At 32.8% G+C, this 26,237-nt stretch overlaps 1 protein-coding gene across 1 annotated transcript; it reads left to right on the top strand.

Moving 5' to 3' along the window:
* Window positions 1-267: 267 nt before the first annotated feature.
* On the top strand, window positions 268-25,773 carry LOC134276462 (serine/threonine-protein kinase 17B-like). Its single transcript, XM_062758714.1, has 7 exons — window positions 268-793; window positions 15,544-15,756; window positions 16,614-16,752; window positions 19,032-19,158; window positions 19,311-19,359; window positions 24,547-24,726; window positions 25,184-25,773. The coding sequence occupies exons 1-7, from the start codon at window positions 642-644 to the stop codon at window positions 25,710-25,712; spliced, it is 1,389 nt and encodes a 462-aa protein (XP_062614698.1). The 5' UTR covers window positions 268-641; the 3' UTR covers window positions 25,713-25,773.
* Window positions 25,774-26,237: the final 464 nt, after the last annotated feature.

Here is a 26,237-nt window from a genome sequence, read left to right as displayed (position 1 = left end):
AAAAAACTACAATAGTCTAGCTTTTCCCTTGAAAAAAGAAAGAAAATATAATTGCATTCTTTTGGCAATTTGTTGTTGAATATGTCAAAAATTCTTGGCAAATTAGTAAAATTTGGTTTATTTAATGTTTGTTTAAAAGAATGACACCATCTTGTCATTTAGTGTCCGCAGGTGTTCATGCACATTCCAAAAATGACTAATCCGGATTCTTTATCGTTATCGTGCTTGGTTTCATTTTTTTAAAAAACAGCCTCGTTTTAACATGACATTAAACTGAAGTGTCCTATTTCCGTTTCGAAAGAAGTTTCTGTGTGAAGTTAGTGCTTCGTATCTTATTGAAAGGATTAGAGATAAGTATATATCACAATACACTGTAAGAATACTCATGGGATAGGGGGGTCGGCGATCAGACGGTGTGGAAAAAGTGCCGTTCAGTTTTCACCTGTGATCGAGGTGTGAAAAAGTTTATTCAACGATTTTCTGAGGAATGTGAAGAATTTGATAATATCTGTTGTGGATAAATAGGAAAATAATATATAAAAATTGGTAACTTGTCTGTGGATCATTCCAAGGAGATTATATTAAAAAAGTTAATAAACAATATCAAGGTGTAGTATGAAGTCAAGGGTTGTGACAACAAAATGAATGGAATAGCATTGAGACAGCCGCCGCACTATCACAACAGTGTTTCTGCCCTAGGCCTGGCCAACAACGAGACCAAATATCGACCCTCCACCGCCATCAAAACAGAAACACTGACAGACAAATACACAATCAAGGGAGAAATTGGCAGGTAGGTGTATGGTAGAAATTGTCAACTCAACAACTTGGTGTTAAAAGTAGGTTAAAATTGGACATATAACTCTCTGTGATGTTTGAGGGTGTTAGAGATGCTCCCCCCCAGTTCTATGTCCATTCAATTTAAAAATTGTTCATCAATGACACCATTCGCCCTAATTCCCGTTCACCCAGAGTCCGCTCTCCCCCTCCCACACTCCCTTTTATCCCCCCCCCCTTAACCCTTTTCCTTCTTCATCCACTTTTGAAGTTTTTACCTGTCGTTAATATTATGACCAAAGCATCAATTCATCTATTTTCCCCCTTAAATTCATGCAGAGTTCAATGTCACAATCCATTGTTTAAACATGAAAAAGATGTTTATTTATTTAAGTTTTTTTTTTATTAAGCTGATCCATTGCAATTCCAAATTATTTTAAAACCTGTCCAAAAACCTGCAAACTATTCAAGCATGTTGGGATGATTGCTTAAATTTTTAATTTCAAATTGTAATTATTTTTAAAAAAAAAAAATAATATGACAAAGGTGTGACAATTGTCGTCATTGTAAATGAATTTCTTCCTTTTCAATTTATCAACCTGTTCAGTCAATAAGGATATGAAATTCAAGGTTTTATCATATGCTTTAGGCATGCCATGTTGACAACATGTTGAGAATGTGAAATTACACCTTTGTTTCAAATATTTATGGCCTGGGCTTCGTTAAACATCCGATGATTATTTGTGTACTTGAATCTCGTATCAGACAGATACAGGTATATTGTCTGTTACAAGAGTGTAATGCTCATCATATCTTTGTCAAGAACCCATGAGAATAGTATATTGTCCTTTGAACAGTTTCCTTAATACTATTTATCAAGTTTATTGATGATCTTCAAGGGGCCATAATGAAACAAATCAGAAACTTGAGCTAGGAGCAAATAATCTGGAAGTCCTTGGCCACGCAATGATTATTCTGCATCTCATTTTAATATATTTTTTAAAACTTAAATTGTTTATTTTCAAACACTCTTTTTTCCTTATTTGCAAAGCCTGTCTATTTTTTGATAAGGTTGGTTAAGTTTGCAGAATGTTGAATCAATTTATTGATCTGCGTGTTGAAGTACCAGTCATAAATGTCTTAACTGCACAATGCAGCTCCCTTTTTTTGATAAAGCCTAATGCACATACACTGGCTGAATCTTATTCTTTCTCAATGTCACTTCACGTGAAATCACAATGTGTTTTGTTTTTTTTAAAGTAAAATATTTTTGAGAAATGCGCGTAAAATATATGTACGCAGTATATTTATATTTATCATGACCACGCTGCATGCACAGTGTACATAAATTGTCCTCGTTCGGAGATTTTGAGATGCATGGTTTCCATCTGAGTCAGCCTGTTGAATAGGGAAATGTGATCTCCTGTTTTTAGAATATTTGAATCTTAATTCATATGAGCGAGAAATTAGAGTATTGCGGTATAAACATGATAAAGCTTTATTATCAGCAGGTTGTGCAATACACTGTATGTTAATTAGGAATGCATACTTAATTATCAAGTTTGAGGGAAGTAGAAATCGTTTGCGAGTTATATAACAAAATATAATAGTCAAATTTTTTTGGTCTGTTTTGATGGGTGGGTTATTCTATCATAACTACAGTGGAAAATCACTGTGTGGTGCTGCATCCACATTTAATTTATAAATAATTATTTTAAATTGCAAAAGTCAATCAAATACTTTACTTTTCAAAGGGGCTAACTGAACCTTTGTTATGCAGTGTATGCTAGAGGTGCTTACACTGACACACTCACTCTTGTGAGCGGATGTGAAAATTGATTCCAAACAATCCCATTCATAATTCGCAGGTTTGAATTCAGACAGTGCTGATGTGTATCATGACTTTGTATTAAGAGTTTAAGCCATGGCTTGTGTGAACTTCCATATGAAGGTTGCTGATACACGTACCATCTAATAGTGTAAAGTTTCATTATTTAATAAAAGAATGAAATAAAATTTAGAATCTTATGAAACAGGATTGCTTTATCAACCATTAAGGGGTATTTGTCATTACAATTGTAAAATTGTTTTATAATTGGCATGTGTGCATCATTGCATAACTTCACATGTAATTTGTTCGTAATGTAAAAGCTCTCTGCATAAAATCTGATTCACAAGCAGGAAGTTATAATCATGCATGCATTCAAGGGTAAATATTTTTAAAATGCAAATATTTCAAACACAAGGCTATGAAAAAGCAAACATATAAAGCCTAAGGCATTCATTGATCAGTTTTCAAATAAGAAAGTCGAATCTTTCAGCTCAAGACCAGCAGATGGTGATCTATGGTTAGTAGTGACATGATGTTTCCGATGTAATCATGGGTGTGTTATGTTGTGTTATCATGTAAATGATGTTATTGTGTTGTCTTTTGAACTTGTATCAGGTCATAACATCTGTCAATGCTGAGTGTGACCTCATTCAGTGTAATATTATCATTTGATGTTGAAATCATTTTATGAGAAGGGATTTTGTCCTTAGGGGGAAAAAATTTATTTTTGGAAAAAGAAAAACCAAATTTTAATTGGACGGACAATTTTCGATTAAAAGTATATTGCTGTTTCTTGGTAAAAAATTATTTATGAACTCAGAGATAATAAAATTTTTGTTTGTTTTATGAAATATTTTTTTCTTTCTAAGAAATGATTGTATAAAGAGGACATTGAACCCCATCTTGAACATGTTATACTTTTTCCCCCATTTCTCATTAAGTCGTAACTTTAAGTGCCCATTTCCTTAAGTAAGGCAAAAATATGAAATGCATACATGCACAAAGTCCCCTAAACAACATAAAAGTAAATCAGTAGGTATGTACACAAAAAATGTATATATCAGGACATCAGAACTGGATATGGTCTACTTATCAAAGAGCATCAGGGCCCTAACTGTTACTTTTAAGTAAGCTTTCTTTACATACAGTGTTTGTATTAATGGGGCATGCATGTCAATATTGATGTAACATTAATTCTAATCTGATTATCTCCCCTTGAGTACCCCTTCCACTTAATTTAACAGGTAGAGTCAGGGGTCCTGTGAGCTACTGTCTATAGGGGTCTAATGTTATGGTCAAGTGTACAAGTACAACTGTGTAATATTTACAAATGTTTATAACACCTGTTTCTATAAGTAGGTCAATCCTTTAATCCAATTAACATTGTAATTACAGGGATTTATCAAACTGTGTATTTATTTAATCCTTTTATATGCCAAAAGTAAAAATTCCCCTTTTATATTTAGAAAATTCTCTGATTAAAAAGAATATTTAAAACATCGTATTGAATTTTCCGTTTTTGTCCGATTGAAGTTTAACAGCATATCCTAATTTACCATCCTAGTCATTCAAACGCTTTGAAAAGAGAGAGTACAATATATAAGCTTCTATTTGATATTGATCGGTAAACATGTGCCATGTCCATGATGACAAAATATACGTACTGGATTGCAGATGTTTTTAGAAAAGTGTAGATGAGTAAGACGGAGCTTATATCACTATGGATCAGAAGAATGGAGTAACAACAAAAACAATGTTAGTAGTGAAACATGAAAAACAGAATTGATTTGTGATAGATATTGAGAGAAAAAAATTGAATAAAGTATTGACCTGGTTTAATTTTTTTTTTTTTTGTTAATTAATATTTTGTCTAAGAAGTGAAGTTTTTGTGGCCTTTGTAAAGGTCTACAAATGGCCTTCAGAAGTGGGGAATCTAAAAATGCAGGATTTTGCTCCATTTATTTAAATATTTTCCGGGGGGGCACTGGGCCAGAAAAGCTGAATCTTATGTGGAAGCATCCTTGGGCTAGTGTAGATTCTAAATTGTTCTCATGACCCCCACATATAAAACGGTAGTAAAACAAAATAGCTAGATAAATCCCTGAATTATTGCAGATACTGGTTAATGTAAACAGTGTGTATTTATTTAATCCTTTTATATGCCAATAATTATTAGCTCATTTGTATATTTAGAATATGCAGTATAAAAATGTGCACCAGGTATTCTGTGGGGATCTGGGGTTACTTGAAATGTAAAACTCTTATTATCCCCCACCCAACCCACATTTGCACAAATCAAGGAAGAATAAGATTATAAATACAGATATATAAGTGCTACACTTTGTATAACTCTTTGAACATTCTTTTAACAATGTTAAAGTTTACAACAGATGTTTTTTCTTAACAGTTTTAGAATCTTCACCTCTTAATAGGTTTTGCATTGCACTCGGAGGTGGATTTAATTTTGTAGACAGACAAACCATTCTTTCTGCAAAATCATCCTCCAGTGAGATTTAGTACTGAGATAGAGGGTTTATTTTTGTTTACAGAGAGTCTTCATTTAATTGACATGCCTTCCTAGGTGCCCCTTGGGGGAGTATTGGTTGTTTATAAGGTAGAGTCAGTTAAAGGGCTCTGGATGGTCTAGTTTATTTTAAATGTATGTTGATTCTGTGGATTAAGCTTTCTCAGTTTTTACTCTATACAGATAAAAATTCTTTCCTTGGAGGTCCTTTTGTGTGTCTTGTTTACACAAGGGAAAATATTTTTCCTTGAAACCGGAATATTTTGTCTACAAGTGTAACCAGTGATTATAAAGATCGTAATGGAGACTTAACGTGAAAAGAGAAAATTTATATACAATTTACATAATGAATACAAGTTAAGTAATAACACACCATGAACAGTCAGATGAAGTTAGGATATGTTTTTCCATATGCTTGGAATTATACAAGTATCCAAATTTTATCAGTGTTTATCCAAAATGTTTGTCATATTAGTTGATCATTCCATATTTATTTGAATTCGGTGCAAACAAGTAAAGTAGTAACAGCTTAAAAACATAAAATGACCATGATGACAATGTACGGTAGGTAGGGCTGTCCCTTAAAGATCCAGGGGGTGGGGTATTAAATTCCCTGCCTAATACATGTAATAATGACCCCCCCCCTCCCCACCCCGTCGTTATCTCGTATTCTCCCTCAATACTCTGTTATGGGAAGAACCCCTGAAATCTTTTTACCCTTTTATGTCCCTTAATTGTTATTTAATTCTTATGGACAACCATGGTTATGCCAGTGATTGGAATACAATTATGAGTAAATGATCATGACCCAGTGGGGAAAAAGTTTACAGAAAATAAGAATATTTATTATATGATTGAATAATTTCCATCTCTCTGATTGGCTGAGATCCAACTATGTTAGAAAAATACTACACTGTATTGACCTTCACGTGACGTTTCAGGTGAATACAAGGATTAATTTCCTCTACATTGATCTAAAAATAGATCAGGAAATTCCAAATTGATACAAATTGTTTTGGAAAGCTATTTAAACGACTGTGATTTTTTTTTTTTTCATGTGAAAAAAAACATAAACGAATATATATTTTATCAAAGGGTTTATCCAAAATGTTTGTCCAACACTTTTACTGAACAACATGTTTTTTTTTTACTTTTTTGGCAGTCAGTCTTCCTTGATAATACTCCTTCCTTTCAAAATTTATCCTATATAAAAAGACTGACATTATATTAATTTTTTCATGTCAACTAAAATTGATAAAAAAAAAAAACATTTCAAATTGATACGACTGGTAAGGTTTATTCACAGTTTAATTCTGTTTCTCTGTTGTATTTGGCTAGGACTTAATTAAATGCAAGTTAACAAGTACTGAGCTGTATCATTTTATCAGTGAATCATATAATAAAACAATTATTTAATTCTTATGGACAACCATGGTTTAGCCATCTTGGAATAGAATTATGACCTCGCCCTTCGGGCTAATGATCATGACCCAGTGGCTAAAAATTGTATTGACCTAGAAAAAAAGAATATTTATATTATTAACTTTATTTCCATTACATACTCTTTCAATTATTAATTAAGAAGACTGAAAAAGATGTCACAAATATTTATATATTATATGGAATCCTGAATTTGTTTGCTTAATTGGCAAAAAGATAGAAAATTTCAAATCTTTGAGGCTGTCACTTTGGTCAATTAAAATTGACAATTTTGAATAAAATTCCCGCAAATAAAAATAGATATCTGACTAAGGATAATTACTTATTAGTTACAGAATTTGAATTGTAACAGCAGTATGAAAACGATATAAGATTGGAGAGATATCTACAATGATATTGTGACCTTATCTTTGGTGATCAGTGTTTTAGATCAAGGAACTTTTTGGAGTTGTGCAGCGTGTACACACATTTTCGTAATCTACGTTTATTATGTAATCTGTCAAATATGGGCTTGAAGGTTCTAGGCCTTTAAAACAAGGAAGTCCATTTAAATCTAACTGATAAAAAAAAATATAACAAGCGACACTTCACACAGATCTGATAAAAGCAAGTGGTTTAGTCACCCCAAATCTGACATATCATATAAAACATGTAAAACTTCCAAGCAGAAGGAAATATTTCAAAGTTATCATAGTTATCATGGTTATTATCTGAAACTTTCATTTTTTTTTTTACTCCTCATTTACTGATTTAGATTTTAATTGAATGAATCGGATACACTGGGATTATCAGGAAGCACACTTTTAATTATATGAATGAAAAAAAATTATATGACTGTATAATATTCTGTATATATACACTGTACATTAATTAACACAATATTTATATATACATATGATGACATTTGACACAGAAAGCTTGTCATGAGACCTCTGCAATTAAAGTAATGAACACATGATGTATTCTTTAATTAGGAATACCACACTAGCACAGATATTCCATATTTGGCAATGAATTAGAATCATTTTCATAATTTTCGTATTGGTATTATATATATATATATAGTACATTATGTACAAGAATATGCACTTCTCTAATACATTGTACACTATACTCAAAGTGACGAGATGCCCAGTGCATTAGTGCGAGTGTCCCCGCTGTGTATTTCCTGAGGAGCCGTGCATGTTTTCACCTGTTCAGGTGTAAATGCTATACAGGTGTAGTTGATTAGCCGTTATCCAGCCCTTAATGACCGTTAACTTTCTCCTTAATGCCGACCTTTGTCACCCAGTGTCAACAAAGTGCTGACTGGTGCGGGGCGATACAGCTATGATATCGCCCTCTATAGAGTTATATAGCCCTGGTATCCAGATTTTACCACTATGTCGACCCCCCACAGGAGAAATATCACCTTTGATGTTGTGTATTAATAAAAGTTTTACCTTGCTCCTTCGCCCATTATGACCTAGGTTACACTTCGTTGTCAAAGTTATTCGAATTCTTTGATGTGCTGTCTTGTAACATTGAGTAGGAGAGAAAGAATTTTTTTTTTCTCTGTGTCCATTAAAAATTCATGTCCTTGGCTTGAAGGTTCATATGTATTACTGTACATGTTACCAGACATCATGATTTACATCTGTACATGTAGTTTTATTTTGTAACTCTATATACAGAGGGTTGACCCCAAGAATTTGAATAGCAGGAGACATAAAAAAAAGTAGAAGTGGGTCTAGGGTTCGAATCCTGATCCCTAACAGAAGACTTAGGGGGAATAGAAGAGCAAGTAAAGGATTATGTTTACTAATTTATAGGTGGGGAAATCCGACCCCTCCCAGGTCAAACGGATAATCCAACAAATTTAGAAGAGTAAATAGAGTAGGAGGAGGGGGACACTTGTACATGTTTTAATATGTGTTAGTGTTACGTGTTACACAAGAAGTAATACCATTCTCTGAGTACCACCGACCACTTTTTTTCAGACAGAAAATTACCTCATTTTCACAATAAAGACACATGTAGACTGATAGATTTTGCTGATAATTAACTTATTACATAATTTCTACACAATGCAACACATCAGCTATGTCTTTTGTTACCAATATGTTTTGTCAGCCTTTTTGGAATGTGTAACATTTTCAGAATTTTTTTTTAATAAAGCAAAGTATTTGTATTCACCTTGTATTTTTCGTAAAAAAGAAAATTGGTAAAGCAAGCAATCTACATATTACATACATTATTCCTACTTAAGGGATCCATTGCATGGGTGACTTTACGTCTTGATTTAATTTAGGGGAAGTAATATGTCTTCTAAATAAGAAACACTTCTGACAGTTTAACTTCACTATTGTCAGATCCTCGGTAAATATTTTTCTTGGCATTGTTTTCCCCCTCCCAAGTCTATTCAAAACTTCATTTTGATTTCTGTACTAATAGGTCTAACAGAATTTAATCCTGGTCAAAATTTTTGAAATCCAGAACAAGTATTTCTCCTCCAGCATTTAAATGAGAAAATATTTGGCCGGAATTGAAGGAGGATTTGTTGCGTGGAATCACCTGTGCTGGCCAATATTATCTCAGGGTCTTGTGGACTTGTGTGTGTCCACCAGAGTTAAAGTGAAAACTTTGTTTGTTCAGAGGATTTCATATCGGACCTCTAGTGTTCAAACTTAATATAAAATTAATTATCATGAAATTTGGCCAGGGTAGCGGAATTTCATTTTCATGCATCCTTTGCATTTGTAGTTTGTGAAATCTGAGTAGATTTTTTTGCAGGGGTAACAGGGATCACTCTGGATTTTAATGTTGATGGGCCATTGGCCCATCAACATTAAAATCCATTTTTCCAGGGGCAACGCCCCGGTAGGGGGTGGGGGGCGAAGCCCCCCGGGAAAAATTGATTTTCCATGCTATTTTGTGATGAATTTCAAGTAAATATGATGGGTCTTTGAGGGTTTTTAAATGCCATTTCTGACACAACCAATTTAATTTTTTTTTTAATAAATTGGATTATATTATAAATATAAAATATTTTTTTTTTAATTTCATCTCAGTACTGAAAAATGTCATATTGGAGAGTTAATTCCTCGCCCCTTGGATTTTATTGATTTAGTTTTTGTTGAAGAGCTAAACTATAAAGGATGCAAACTTACATTCACATTTCTCTACTGAATATACCTGGGGCAGTTGCAGATTAAATTTGGTTCAAAAGGTAGGGACTGGTTTTGTATGCAAAGAACTCGGAGCAAAATAGGCAAAAAACTTAAATGAGAAAATTTTTATTTGTTTGCAAAACATTTTAGTCCAATCTAATCAAATTCCAACCACGGATGCAAAGTTAGCCACTTGGACTGAAAATGACGACCATCGTTGCCGTTGACATCAGGAGTCAACGTCTTGGACTGTTCTTCTTAATCAGAGACCTCTGCCGAGTCTGGGAATTAAAAAGTTTCCGTCGTTTCATTTGTAAAACAAACGAAAGCTTTCGTTGTTTTGGGTCAGTTGGGCCCAATACCGATCCTCGCTTTGGAGGCATTTCGGGCAAGTGTCTGGATACACAATGAGTAACTTGTACTTGTTTTGTTTCGAAATAAATAATCAAAGTTTTGAGAAATATATAGGACATATTACTTACTGGTTTATTATTTTAATCATTACATAAAATTTTAATAAATATAGTTGACTCAGTATTCGGTAAAAAATTTCTAGTAGCGTAATCTAAACGAAGGAAATATTCCATGTACAACTCCGATTTAAGTCTTGATCAACCAGACGCTCTGCTGGTGTAAATAACATACGCGACTACAAAGAGTCTGATTGAACGAAGTAACAGTATGCTCAGATACGACATGAATACAATCGGTCAGCTTAGGTCCTAAAATGCACCAAGATAAAAGTTTTGACCCACAGTTTTGCATCTTATAGCGCCATATCTGTAAGACATGCGCCAGACTGACCCCTTTCTAATTTTTTAGTGCGCCATTTACAAATATTGGGCGCCAATGGCGCAAAGGCGCAGCCCAAAGTGATCCCTGGGGTAATGGTGGTGGTGGTGGGTAGGGGGCTAATTTTCATTGTTTTCATCATCATAGACCCTTTTAATTTTTGTTTCCCACAAAATTTAAAAACTTTATAGTTAAGATACAATTTATTACACTGCTTCCATTGTTAAAGTGAATTCCGATAAAGCATTTTTTTCCTCAAACCAGGAATATGTGATCCCAAGAAAATGTGATTTTCAGTATATCATGATATATAGAAATGGAAATATTTCAAGGTCATCATGCATGAACATGTTCAGAAAATTTTTTTCTCAGAATCTTCAAATGGTTAAAATCATTTACGTTTGGATTGTACTAAAAAACTGTTTTGAAAAATTCATTACATTGTAACCATGGTAACTGTAGTTATGATAATATATATGATCTCAAACTTTGTCAGAAAATTATTTAAAAAAAAAAAAGAAATTAATGAATTTTTTTACAATTAATATATTGATCATGGTGATTAAGCCAATAAGATAATAACAAAACCACTGTCAATAATTACCAATTTGGCATGCAATTGATTGACATTTCTGTCATTACGTGCTTGACAGGAAATGGGCCAGATTCGTGTATATATGGTCCCTATGTCTACTGTGTTGTAGATTTTTAGTCTTTCTTACTTATATCCTACAACAGAATATATAACTATATATATTTGGACAGGCTGTATAAGTTTCTGTGACTCATCAATTGAGAATTTGTCCCAGTTCTAGATAGCCCACCTGGTTTTATATACAGAGTCATTGTCTTCTATGTGGTTTGGGACATTACATGCTGCGACAGACACAAGAGCCATCGACTGTAGTGCACAAGGTCACAAAATCCCCCGTGGTCCGTAAATTAACAGGAAAAAGAAGAGCAGCTGTCTCATAGCCACAAAAATTACAAAACTTACGAGGGGCAGAAAAAGAAAATAGGTGCACTAATTTTAAGGCTGTGTTTATTTACAGATAAAAATCTGGATATTTTATTGTTCCCCTTTCAGAAAATTGTCCATTCAAGTTAATGAAGCATTCAGATTACTTACACAAACATATTTGGTTTATAAATATATGTGATGTATATAATTATAAAAATGTATAAATTGTTCCATACAAATTTTGTCTGGAAGATGGAGTATCCAGTTTATTGGTGGCCATATTAACAAGGTTACACTGTTACTGACATTCAATGAAGTAAAAGTATTCTTTGTACTAAACAAGCTAAAACACACAACACTGAAACCCTAAAGGGTATGTATATTAGAGACAGATTCATTTACATCTAATTAAGACTTTGAGCATGTGTTGACATTTTGTACAAATTCAGTACATCTAAGCTTCTGTAATTAATGACTAGAACTGTATTTCCTGTTAAGATTAATTGGCAAAAAGCTTCTACGAGAGCAAACATGCTTTGACATGGACTGACTGCAGAATGAGGGATATTGACTTTTTACTGATGCCTAACATGTAGGCTTCATCATTATCTTAATTCTAGGGCCTGTTCTCTCAGTCATCTGGTTAATAGGAGTAATCTTCCAGCAGGAAATCCAAGAGATCAGACATTGCTGAGTGTATAGATTGATCTGTAGAGTTTCTTAACTCACTTAATGTCACACTCAGGTTCTGTTCATCTCTGCTTACTGTAGGAGTTTGTACACTTTCTCTTTTCCCATTGTCATTAAGTTTTCATTTAGTACAATGTCTCAAATTTGTCTGTGCATTATATAAATGGTGCCTGTTTTGGAGGGTAACAGTTGAAATTGACACCCCATATAAAACCATGTATACATAGTATGCTGGCATAATACATGCTCAATGGCTCTGATATTAATACTATTTCTCCAGGCAAATGGTATTTACATGAAAAATTCAGGATGATATACAATATACATAAAAATACATATATAGTTACAATATATGGGTATTTTAATTGTTTGTGAAAAAGTGTTATTTTTAGTTTGACATGTAGACAAGTCCTTTTTTTGCAATTGTCCCATCAATTGGTGTGATAGAAATTTATCTTTGTTAATATATGGGGTACACAATCAGTTACAATTTTATTTCCAGTACAATTTTTTTATCATTTAAAAATGCTTGCAGAAAGGGAAAATTTGATTATTGCAAAATCATAAACCCACTATCATTCATGATTATACAGTATGATTTTCAATAAAAAAAAATTGTCTTAAACAAAATCATTTAAGAGATCAAGCACTACGAGCTACTATATTTTGGAGTTATATTAATAACATATATGGCAATGCCGAGGGTCAGATTCTGTGATTTGGTAAAATAGAGGAAATATATTATGATTTGAAACATTTTGATCAATCTTTATACATGTTATAATATTAAACGTGAAATAGGGAACAGATTGCTTTACACATAAGGAGATCACCCACAATTCCATCCCCGGCATTGTTCTGGTTAATTAGAGGATGATCGAGGCTCTGATAAGCATTATATTGTAAATATTTGTGTAGGATGAGTGCGCGATTTCTTACTATCGTCATTGTTAATGGGTGGTTTTAAATATGATTAAGTATTGAACATGAGGGGCACTTGGAATTCTTCTCTTATCTCTGACATTGTGTTTGACCCTTTAATTGGCTGTCAAGGTCAGATTTATGTGTTCACATCTCCTTTAAAGAGATAGAATGGTAATATAAGTCTTTGAGTATGGAATTCTATATACAATCTACGTATTCTGGTATTGGGAAACACAAATGACTGATGATAAACATTCCAGAAATTCAGTTGATTCTGTAATCATTTGAAATTTTGTGACATTATTTTTTGGCAGGTTGAAAAAAAAAAAATTTGAATTCTTTCTTTTAAAAAAATTATTATTTCGTCTTAAGAAATATTGCATTATTTAAAATAATTTAACTTTTTTAATATGTTTATCTGGTTCACTCCGAGAGTAAACATTTATACTGTAAATCACATATTTTTGTGGGATCAAATTTTTGAGGTTTAATTGAGGAAATCAATACATGTATTACTTTTTGAGGACTTGATTTCGTAGTTGGAAAATGCTAAGTAGTAATGCAAGCCATATGAAATTTTAGATTTCGTGGTGTGGTTGTAAAGGAGATGGGTGAAACTTCAGATATATAAAAATATATTCAAATTGTGAATTCAGTATTTAGAGTAAAGTTCTCATCATTGATTTTCATGAAATCATGAGAAACAAAAAGTTTTGAGGAAAATTTTTCAAAATGCATTTTTATATAAAAAAAAAATAATAAGGTATCCATTGGTTTGGCAATAAAAATCCTCAGTTGTATTCTCTTTTGAGACCAGCACGCTAACCAATACGCTACACAAGTCCTGATGAAGTGTGGCATTTAAATCATGTTTGTGATATGACCATTGACTTAAGGGACTTCGAGTATTTCGTAGTGCGAAAGTTATGTCATAAAATTATATTTTTAAGGTAAAATGAAAACCAAAATATGTATGTTTTTATGTAAACTGCAAAAAAATGCCATAACGAAAAATAGTGTTATAGTGTGATTTTATAATATTTCATAGGCAAATAACTTCAATCTTCATAAGATTTGTGCAAGTTGTGAGATTTTACATAAAGTATACTTTAATGTTAGATGAAATATTAAGGAAAATTTTGATATAAATGAGATTTAAGTTATGGGCTTATCTTCCCACAAAAATTGAAAATGATTTCACATTAATCATGTTAATATATGGAGATTTTACTGAATTTTCTGCAGTTTCCTGGTGATGTAGGAGTGCAAGAAAGAGTCATGATCAAGTTCCTGTGCAATATCATTTTGTAAACTTTCTAAAAGGGAATCCCCCCTCCCTGAATAAAAAATAGAAACTACATAATATACTAAAGGGAAGCCCTGTTTACAATAGTTGTATGATTGTAATAAAAGTCTGATATTGATTCAAATGAATAAATTATCTAGAGGTAGCCATATGTCACTTGCATTTTCTTCCCTCTGCTTTTCATTGAAGAGGAAATTATTTTAAAATTATGAATTATTTTGGAAATCAGTTTATATATATATATAGTCACCATGCAGGATGTGAAATTAGTCATGTTATTTTCATCATGTTCATTCAAATTCAAGAAAAACGTTCTGCAATTTTATTGCATTAAATCAGCAATTTATAATATGCCCCTCCCCTTCGAGGGGGGGGGATTAAGTCCATAAGTGTTTTACAAACATCTCTTGTTATGAAAGATTTAGGAAAGAAATATTGGATGTTTGATAAATTAATTTAAACATTCTGAAGGCTGCCTGCAGGTATAAAGAAAAATATGATAACCTTGAAGTGCGATTAAAAAAAAAAAAAGAAAGAAGAAGAAGCCCGAAAAGTCTGTTGTTGAAAATCTCACCTCTAAGTTCAATTAAACAATGTTGAAATGCAGTTTTTGCAAGGTTGACAGATTTAAATACTATGTACATAGCAATTTAGTGCATAAAGGTAGTTTGAATTCTTCATTAGAAAGACATTTTCTGGCACACTGTTGTATGCATTCATGTTTCTAAATGGTGTTTTTGCTCAATTTTGACCTGCCACAAGTATTTTCATAAAAAATAAATGAAAGATTTTTATCTCTTTTTTGTTATGATCCATAAAAATGATGTTGAACATGTTGAATTGATAAACATCATATATTTATAAATAGTTAATGATTGTCATGTCCATTTTAAACTGTTGATTGTTAATTGCATGAAATTCATTATGCACTATCACAAATTGCTCCTTTCTCTGTTTCTGTGTATCTATGCTACAATTATTTTGAGTTTCAATTTTTTGGTTTTACACACATGTAATTGGTTGCATGTTTCAACACTGCCCTCGTCATGCTCATTGATTCATCTTCCATAAGAATGACTTCCCAAAGTAATGACTAGAAAAATGATCTGAAGTCTCTAGTAATTGTTTTCTTTTCTTTTTTTTTTTCAGAGGGAAGTTTGCAGTTGTACGGAAGTGTATCAATAATGAGACAGGGGAAGAGGTAGCCGCCAAATTTATCCGCAAGCGCCGGAAGGGAAAGTCGTGTCGAGATGAAATCCTGAGAGAGGTGGTCATGTTAGAGCTCGGGTTAGAACATCCCCGACTGGTGGATCTCAAAGAAGTGTTTGAGACGCAAACTGAGCTCATCCTCATCACAGAGTAGTAAGTCAATATCAGATCTCAGCTCATCCTCATCACAGAGTAGTAAGTCGATATCAGATCTCATACTCATCACAGAGTAGTAAGTCAATATCACATCTCATCCTCATCACAGAGTAGTAAGTCGATATCAGATCACATCTCATCCTCATCACAGAGTAGTAAGTCAATATCACATCTCATCCTCATCACAGAGTAGTAAGTCGATATCAGATCTCAGCTCATACTCATCACAGAGTAGTAAGTCGATATCAGATCTCAGCTCATACTCATCACAGAATAGTAAGTCGATATATCAGATCTCAGCTCATACTCATCACAGAGTAGTAAGTCAATATCACATCTCATCCTCATCACAGAGTAGTAAGTCAATATCAGATCTCAGCTCATACTCATCACAGAGTAGTAAGTCAATATCAGATCTCAGCTCATACTCATCACAGCTAGAATAGTATTATATGCCAATATCTCAGCACTTATTTATTGCAGAGTATTAAACAAATCTCGCATCTCAGCTCCTATTCATTGCATACTAATGACTCAAACTCATATTCTCATCACAAAGTAGTACGTAAGTCAATCTCAGATATTGGCTCATACTCAATCATCAGATAGTTACTGGATTGGTCAATCTCAGATCACAGCTCATACATATCACAGATTAATAAACCAATCTCAAAGCTCAAAATCAAAGCATACATTCAAATAAAACCCAACTTCTGCAAAATGATCTGCTTGAATAAGGTCGTTGAGCTGCTTCTGATACAACTGTACATTTAGTTTACAGTGTTTTGTTGCACATTCTTTTGCTATTGTTGCTTTGTACATTCTTTTGACAGTTTTGTTATGTATAATTCCAGCTGTGCGGGTGGGGAGTTATTCACGGAGTGTGTGATAGAGGAGTCCTTCAGTGAAGCCGATGTCGTCCGATTCCTGGCACAGATCTTGGAGGGCCTCGACTACCTTCACGAAAGAAATATAGTGCACTTAGATCTAAAGGTAATGATTTCTGTACAAGTGGAAATTTTTAGTGAGATACAAATTTAGCAATTTGTCCTTAAAAGTTGGCGTTTTATTTTTTGCAAGATGTAATTTTAGCAATTTTAAAATGCTCACTAAAGAAGCTATTACAATAAAACACAATTAATTTTTAGCGATATTCAGTTTTTAGTGATCTCAGCACCATCGCTAATAATGCCAAAATTAAATCCTCGCTAAAAATTTTGCTTATACAATAATGCTTAAAACAAATGACAGCCAGTGTTTTCCATAAGAACCGACAAACGGCCAAAGTGATCGCTTCAATTGATAAAAATACTGCTTTGAAATAAAAATTTCTTGTAAGGTTAAAGGAGTTTCTGCTCATAAAGATCAAACCTTAGCCTGTAACAAACAGCATTTAGCAATGGTGAAGAGGGCGAAAGGGGCGAAAAATAAACGGGGGCGAAGTTTTCCCTGTGTACACTAGTAAAAATTTTAGTTTAGGTCTAGCCTTAATTTATTAAAGGGTTTATTGATGTGATGTTAACCCTTTACAATACATTTTTCTTCATAATTATGGGTTAATTTGTTATTAGGATGGAACTGGTGTGTTGGGGATTTTTTTTTATATGAATTGCTGCATAAATAAATGTTAATTTTATATACGAAACTGAAATATTAAAGATCTTGCTGTAAATGCTAAAAATTGTGTCTGTGTTTTTCTGAGCACTTTAGGTACATAAAGTACTTTCCAAAGTCAAACAGAACAGACATGTCTAACATGCTACTTTAGACCTGTGAATCATATAAAGGAGGAATTTTACTTCTAAAGTGTAGATCTTCATGAGACATCTTTGTGCTGACCAATTTTAACACATAAAGTTGACAAGTATATGATAATTCAAAAGTATAAAGACCCAAGCACATCTATTAGAATCAGTTGGAATCTTAAACATATTAAAGTAGAGCATCCTTTAAAATTATCCACTGAGCATTGATAATGCTGTTAGGTTTAAGTAATTTACTCTTGATAGAACCAGTCAAATTCTTCTCTTGTGTGTGAAGGAGCTTTTGGACCATAGAACTATATAAGAAAAGGGAAAGTCTGCAACTCAATGTGTCTTATCTGATTGGAAGAAAAATTGCTAAGGTCTAGACTCTTTTAATTGAGTTTCGCTGAAGAGTGTTGATTTATACAGCTCTTGTTGTCAAACCAAGACAATTTGTCCCCAAGGACTTTTATTATTACGATCGTTTAAAAACTTTGTATAGGGGCATACTGTACTGGTCCATGTAGAGAAAGTTTTATGACCTGTTGACTGTAATAACTCTTGCTTATGAAGTTTTAAAGAAAAAGGGGGGAGTTGACGTGTGGGTGAGGAAGAAAGGTTTAAAACGCTGTTAATGTGGTCGTAAAGTTATTGGAGGCTTCATTAAACTTTATTTTAACTGCAGTGTTTCGGTTTTTTGCAGTGTTTAGTGGGAGGCCATATAGTGCTCATAAATGTTTTTAAAAATGTACCTTTGAGTTAATATGTGCAGAAAAATAACTTAATAAGTGTGAAAAAATATAAATTAAAATTGCTGAATAGGCAGAACACAAATTATTTTTTCGGAATTGAAAGTTATTATTGCTTAGTTGTTTTTATTGTTAAAAAAAAAAAACAAACAAACAAACAAAAGGGGGGGATTAAACCATCCATTTTAGAAGTTCATTAACCTTTTTATTTGTTACTTTTTAAAAAAAAAATAAAGCTCTTAAAAAGCAGAAAAAACATGGTTTGACAGTTGTCATGTAGTTGTAAGCAGGACCATAACAGGTGTAGTGAAGGGAAGGATCTGACATTTGACCAGTTGTCAGCCAGTTGTAAGCAGATGTAGGGAGGGAAGGATCCGATATTTGACCGACTCTAAAATAACCTAACGTGACAGATCACTGTGGCGTTTTTTAATTGAATTCTTGTTGTACAATAAAGTCATGCCTGTCTATTTATCTCAGTCATGCTTATAAGTTTGTGGGAGGTGAAGTGGAAAGTGTCAAGGTGTAATATTTAGCGGGAGTTGTGGTTGTATAAGACAAAATACTCCATCAGAGTCATTCTATGAGAAATAGAGAGAGGGAGAGAGAAAGAGGGGAAGTGAGGGGGAGAGAGAGAGAGAGAGACACTGAGAGAGTTTAATTGCTTAATAATGTGAATTTGATTCAAACTGGCATGCAAATATTCACATTAAATTTCCTTCTTACTAAGGAATAAAATGACAAAATGCTGTTTAGTATTTGCTTTGTTTTTTTTTAGCCTCAGAATATATTATTTACCAAGCCATTTCCCCATGGTGATATAAAAGTCTGTGATCTTGGCTTTGCCTGTCTGGTCAACACAGGGGAGGATATCAGAGACATCATTGGTACTCCAGATTATGTAGGTAGGTACATACAGCAGGTACTTGAAAACCATGACACTAACAATGGTTACCATATGGTTTAAAAATAGATATATATTTTAGCATGAATATTAGAAAAGTTCAAAATGTGTACAGTATAATTAACATGATAAATTTTGATTTTCATTCCATAGCTCCAGAAGTGCTGTCTTATGAACCCCTGGGTTTGTACACAGATATGTGGTAAGAAATTTATTACAGTGAAAACTGTCTTATCCAACACCCACGTAATCCATCACACTGTAAATCCTGACCCAAAATTTCTCTCCCATTTTACTAATTTTAATGTTATTTTACACTTTTCAATCCGGCACACCATCTATTCCAACACAAAATTTGTCTCCCAGTGCATGTCAGATAAGACAGGTTTGACTGTATTACACTACACGTTTAACTTATATTATTGTACTCCATATAATTATTACACTACACGATATCATTACTCTCTTATTATGGTTAACAATTTTAACAAAGCATTGCTTTATGAATGAATCTCCAAGTTTCAATTTGCCATGACAATAGATAATTCAAAGAAAGCTGACTCATTCTTTGTTAATTTTTCAACAACGAAAATAAAGCAGTACCTAGTTCCCTCTCTTATAACCAATAGATTAAACCGGAGTCGTTATATAATGCCAGCATGTCACTGAAATCTAACGAGGGTCTGGAATTTCTCCTAATGGGATGATTCAGAGTTGCAGGGGGTCGTATATCATAAAACACTGTGACAAGTCACTGGCTGGCATCATATTAAGTATTATATAGTTATTTGAATCAACCATTTCCTTAATATTTTTTAAAAATTCAAATGTATGGTTTTAATTTTTTAAAAAAGATTTATTTCAATAATTAGGTAGAAAGAATGTTTTTCTAGTATTAATTTTTGTATATAAGATTTATTTCAATAATTATATTTAAATATGATATATCCGAAATTATTGTTTACAACAAAAATGGGTCATAAAAATTCTAATTAGGGAATTTCACTCTCAACATTAGTAGAGATGTGCGATTTTATCGGTATACCGGTATATATATCACAATTTTTTGTTGCTTCATATTATATAATACCGTATTTAGGTACACTTTATAAAGTCCAGAAATTATTCATTTATTTGTTCAATGTTTTAAATTACAATTATAGAAAATCTAAAAAATGTTGTGTGTAAAGAACATTTTTCCAAACATATATCTGTGAAATTTTGCTGTATTTTGAAGAAAAATAATGACAATTCATTAAAAATCATTGTAAAAATTGATTGTAAAAATATCATGATATTATCGTGATATTTTGAGAAAAAATTGTGATATATCGCGATATGAAATTTTTGGCGATACCCATCCCTAAACATTAGTTTTCCATTCCGTATTTGTGATTTCACTAAGTAATACATTTAAACCTGCTATGTATAGGAAACAGTGTGTTAAAGAAAGGATTACACTGCTTTTAAGAATGAAATATGTTTGGATTGCAGCAGAAGGGTCAATAAACACGAGGGCTTGAGGGAATCTGTCTCTCTCATAGAAAGAAGGGGCTCATTTATAGGATGAATTATGGGCTGCAGAATAAAGGCAGGCATTTGAATTGATGGATTTGCATTTTAATACGCGAAAGTTGATCCAAAATTGCACTTTAATAAAAAGAGTTTTTAAAAAAATAATTTTTTTAAAATAAAGCTATAGCGTTATCAACCTGGACACTGTAATAGATATGGGAAATACGAAATATGAACTGGAAATGTACTTTTAACAAAAGCAGGTTTTGTGGGTGGGTTGTAAATGAGACAGAAATTGGAATGTGGCATAAAAAGCGGTCCTCAAGTTTCTTCTATCATTACCAATTTACATTATTTTTTTTTTACTTCCATATCTCAAACTAATCAGCATTTGAAACTGATTTTGGTTCCCCTTTCAAGCATATCGTTTTATTTATTTATTCTTTTTTTTGGCCTTTAACTTAATGTTAAACCATGACAATGCAAAATATTGTTTATGAGGTAAAGTTTATTAGCAATAAAGTCCAATGAGTGGTGGTTTAAACACTGCTTTTATTTCCTTTTTCTGTCATGTATAGTTAGATTTTATGTTCTTTTAATAAGTTCTCTCTGGGCCTCAGAAGAATTTGTCAACTGATGTGGAAGGTGTCGACTTGTTTTTTTTTTCTTCTCAGCCAGGGGCCCGTTTTACAAAAGAACTTGCAACTTACACCAAAAACTGGAATTAAGAAATTGTTTGGAAAAAAAAAATACAGTTTCCATAATTAGGTTAATTTTCACAATAATTAAGAAACAGTTTCTTAATATATGCCATGATTATTATAGTCTTTTGAAGAAATCCTCATGTTTTTTAGTTTGTTGTTTAAATCAATTTCGATAGGTAAAGATTATAACCATTATGACACTAAAACTTTGTGCTATTTTTAAAAGTTATTTGTGGATGAACCACACCATTCTTTAAAAATTCACCTGAATTTATTTCATTGTAGCAGCTTCATATTATATAAGACTTTCTAAATTTAAGTTTTCTAAATGAATACAATGCATATGTCACACATAGTGATTGACAGGGAAATGAAGCATTGTAATCCTTATATTTTTTTTCACTTAGATTTTAATCTTTTACATTAAATATTACATGTATTTATAAATGATTTTATCTGTGCCAGCTAGGCTGCAGATGTGGAATTACTCTATATAACTTTATTCACACAAACACTTAAGGGGACTTCCGTTTGAAGTACGGGGTTCCGCAGACTTCCTGTTCAGTAAATGACTATTTCCTCAATTACATTACATGCCGTGTCAGGACAAGGTCTTGAGAGGTCACGGCAGTATTTTCACCCATATTCAAACGCAGCCTTAATTTCTCATTTATTTTGGGATTTTTTTTTTATGTTGAACACTGTTGAAATCTTTATAACAATTGAGAAAATATAGTTCTTTCTGGGAAAATAATGTTTATTTTGGGGGAAAAATTACCACATTTTCTTGACCCCTGAGGAAACTGCTTATTTTTTGCTGTGATTATGGGTCGTAGAAAAACACTGCATAATCAGTAAAGAAATATAGACTCCAGACTGATGTTTTATAGGAAGAATTCTGTTTTTATGTTTTTTTAAAACATTGATGAAGCAGTGTTGATAGTTGTGTAGGTTAACATTGAAAGTTGAGCCTTCACTTGGTTAGGTGTGTTGATAGTTGATCCCTCACTTGGTTAGGTATAGTGAGAGTTAAGTCTTCACTTAGTTAGTATGTTGAGAGTTGGGCCTTCATTTTGTTCTGTATGTTGAGTGTTGAGTTTTCACTTGGTTATATAGACCTGTATGTTGAGAGTTGAGCCTTCACTTGTTTAGGTATGATGAGAGTTGAGCCTTCACTTAGTTAGGTATGTTGAGAGTTGAGTCATCTCTTAGTATGGTATGTTGATAGTTGAGTCTTCACTTGGTTAGGTATGTTGATAGTTGAGTCTTCACTTAGTTAGGTATGTTGATAGTTGATCCTTCACTTAGTTAGGTATTTTGACTGTTGAGCCTTCACTTGTTTATGTAATGAGAGTTGATCCTTCACTTAGTTAGGTATGTTGAGAGTTGAGCCTTCACTTGTTTAGGTATGATGAGAGTTGAGCCTTCAGTTGGTTAGGTATGTTGAGAGTTGAGTCATCACTTAGTAAGATATGTTGATAGTTGTTGAGTTGAGTCTTCACTTAGTTAGGTATGTTGAGAGTTCAGTCTTCACTTGGTTAGGTTTGTTGAGGGTTGAGTCTTTGCATGGTTAGATATGTTGATAGTTGAGCCTTTACTTGGTTAGATATTTTGAGAGTTGAGCCTTCACTTCATTACCTTTGTTATTAGTTGATGAACTTTCTCCTGATTAAGTTTGCTGCTAGGAGCTGAGTTTTCATCTGATGGGGCTGGTATAGTATGACTGTTCAGTTTACACATACCATGGTTAGAGTCAGTTAATAGAATCATTTCAAAGTGTCTTATCTTGACAAGAAATTTTTCTGACCAAGGTATACTGAGGTTTGATTGCTTATTGCTCAGATGAAATACAGTTAAAACCCATTTAGTATGAACGCGGATATTGCGAATATATATATAGCGAAGTTATCTTGGGTCCCGAGCTATGTAAATTTAATTTATTTCTTCTATGGATATAACAAATTACAGTTATAGCGAAGTAATTTCATAGGTCCCATTGACTTCGCTATAACCGAGTTTTACTGTATTGATGATCAAAAATATAACAAACTTTAGAGGGCATTTTTACAGTTACAGGTGTATTAATTTTAATTATATTTTAAAATTATTTAATAGGATTTGATATGATTTGTGATATGTACTGAATTGAAGTGAGTTGGTTTTTTTCTTTCCATTTCTTTGAAGAGAAATTAAGAATGTATGTATTGTTAAAGAGTGATAGAATAAGCCTAATTAGCCTAGCAAAAAAACTATTGAGAGACTTAATGATATGTTTTGTCATTTCTTCAGAAAGTACATTCTTAGATCATCACATGATCATGTAGATGTGAAGTGTATTAAATTCAATTAATACTCAACAATCCTCTTTGAGTTTTACATATGGGGGTAATAGATTTATCCTGAATGAATTAAAAAGATCCAGATTAGTTCCCCATCCCTTTGTGCTGGTTCTTTGCAGACTGTGGGTGATCTGAATGTTTTATTAATGAGACCTGATTTGAGCTTAGGTTAAAGCTTTGATGTGACTCTGATCCTCTAGGCTATAAATACACAGATGGGGCGGACAATGTCCGTGATGTTGTTTACAGCGTGTAAGCTGTGATTTATCTTCCCAGTGTATCCATGTACGTCAGGCTAGTGATGGAATGTCACACTCTTTCTGTATTTTGTAAAAAGCTTAAGGTGATGCAGTGTTTAGGCAAGGTTTAAGGTGGTGTTACCCTCTCAGCTTAAGGTTGTTGTAAGGACATAGTGTCTGCAACTTCGAAGTTATACTGGTTGAAAAGTAATCAATTAATTTAACATATGCTTGGATATTTATCAAGGAAAAAAATATGACCTGCTGCTCACTAAAATAGAATTTAACTATATTTAAAAAAAATTTTAAAAGCAAAATTAATATTGCCAATGGATTGAAATTCAAACTATATTAGCTAAAAATTATGAGAAAAATTTAGGAAACTTTTATTTAATAAAAACATCCTTACTTAGGGTATTGATGCTTTAATAATCAAAATGAAATACATGAACATCAGTATGAAAAGAGAGTTAAATGTGTTTATGCTCTCTGCACTGACTAAATCTTCACTATTGAATGCCTATCACTGTCTATTTAAAGGAGTCTGGGGGTACTGACTTAAGTTTACTTACAACACTTTGTCTATTTTTAGGAGTCTGGGGGTACTAACGTACGTCATGCTGACCGCCCACTCACCGTTCGCCGGTAAGGATAACCAGGAGACGTTTCTCAACATATCACAGGTCAACCTGGACTTCCCGGAGAGTCTCTTTAAGGGTACCTCACCACTGGCCCAGGACTTCATCACCAAGTTACTGGTCAAAGACCCCGAGTAAGTCATGAGGAAGTTCAAAGAAAAAGATATACAGACATAAACAATAACATGTCTTAATGTTTCTTTTTTTTTTTAAATACATGTACAATGTGTGGGAATTAAGGATTGCAAACATTGCAGAAAAAAATGTATCACTGGTTGAAAGGTTTGTTATGTATATGACATATTGTATTACATGTACTAGTGTTCCCATAAAAGTTGCATCCAATATTCTGAATCATACATTTGTTGGAGGGGATGGGGCTTATTTTTCTCAAAATGTTTAATCATATTTGTTATAATGGAAGAAAAAGCATTTTTTATTTAGATGAAACCCTTTCTAAAGGAAAGCATTTATCAGAAAATTCAAAAAATAAAAAAAAAATGAAATTTTGTCAGTAACAAAATGATTTTAGAGAGTTTAATTAGAGGTAACTGTTGTTACATGTAACTGTCAAATTGATAACTTTTGCAGGGAAAGATTGACTGCCAAACAATGTTTACAACATCCCTGGGTCATAGGTCGAGTGGATCCTGAAAAAATCCTTGAGATCTCCATTGAAGAAAAAGAAGACATGGAGGACAAATCAGTGTTCACCAATCAGGACAAAGAAAGTGAACTCATTGTAACCAATGAAAATGTGGACAGTTCTGAGTGTGAACTCAGTGTAACCAATGAAAACAGTTCTGAGTGTGAACCATCCAATCAGATTTCAGAAAACAGCAGGTTGAACAAAGAAAATCCAGAGGAAGTGTTAAAGGAAAGTTTGAAGGAAAATATTTCAACGGAAAAAGATTCTTGTCAAGAAAAAGATCTAAAGAAGTTAATTCTGTGTTCAGACATTTTAGATAAAGTGACAGAAGAAAATGGCCCTTCAATGTGCAATGAAAACATGGACACTACCAAGTGTCATAGTTGTAAGCATATAGCTGATTGGTCTTCCACGGGTGAAGACAACATGGAGCTGGCAGAGGATATCGATAATAAAGTCTCCTTGGTGTGACGGTCCATTTCTCGCTGTTAAAATGCTTCACATTTTTATAGAGGATTTCTCTTTTTTTTTCTTTTTTTTTTTCAAAAAAATGGTCGTATTTTGGGAAAATATAGCTTCAAGGTTTTTGTAATTTAGTGAGGTCTCAACTGGGTGTATAAAAACAGATAAGATTTTGTTTTCATTATTATTTTCTGTAGACAGTATATTACTGTTAAAAATCAGACATAAGTTATTTTTATGTACTGACTGTGCCATTAGATGGTACAGTTTGAACATGTCTTCAAAGGGCTATATGCACTGAAAAGTGTTTCTGACTATTTACAGGCTTTTATAATGTACTTGTGTAACAGCATATTTTGCTTTATGTTATTTCTTTTCCACCAAATTGTTAAATTGTTTAGAATCCCTTTACCAATTTTGACCAAGCCGACATCATTTTCTTTTTCACACATGGCGTGTTGTTCTCTCATAAATTACATTGTACTTTCTAAGGTTTGTTAGATAATTAGTCATTATTGATAATTATACATGCAA

The sequence above is a fragment of the Saccostrea cucullata genome, unplaced genomic scaffold (genome assembly GCF_032062105.1).
Source record: "Saccostrea cucullata isolate Sc308-1 unplaced genomic scaffold, CSIRO_AGI_Scuc_v1 ctg1207, whole genome shotgun sequence".
Taxonomy (NCBI): Eukaryota; Metazoa; Mollusca; class Bivalvia; order Ostreida; family Ostreidae; genus Saccostrea; species Saccostrea cuccullata.
Note: the sequence above shows the minus strand (reverse complement) of the source record. Positions and strands in the feature narration are given on the sequence as shown.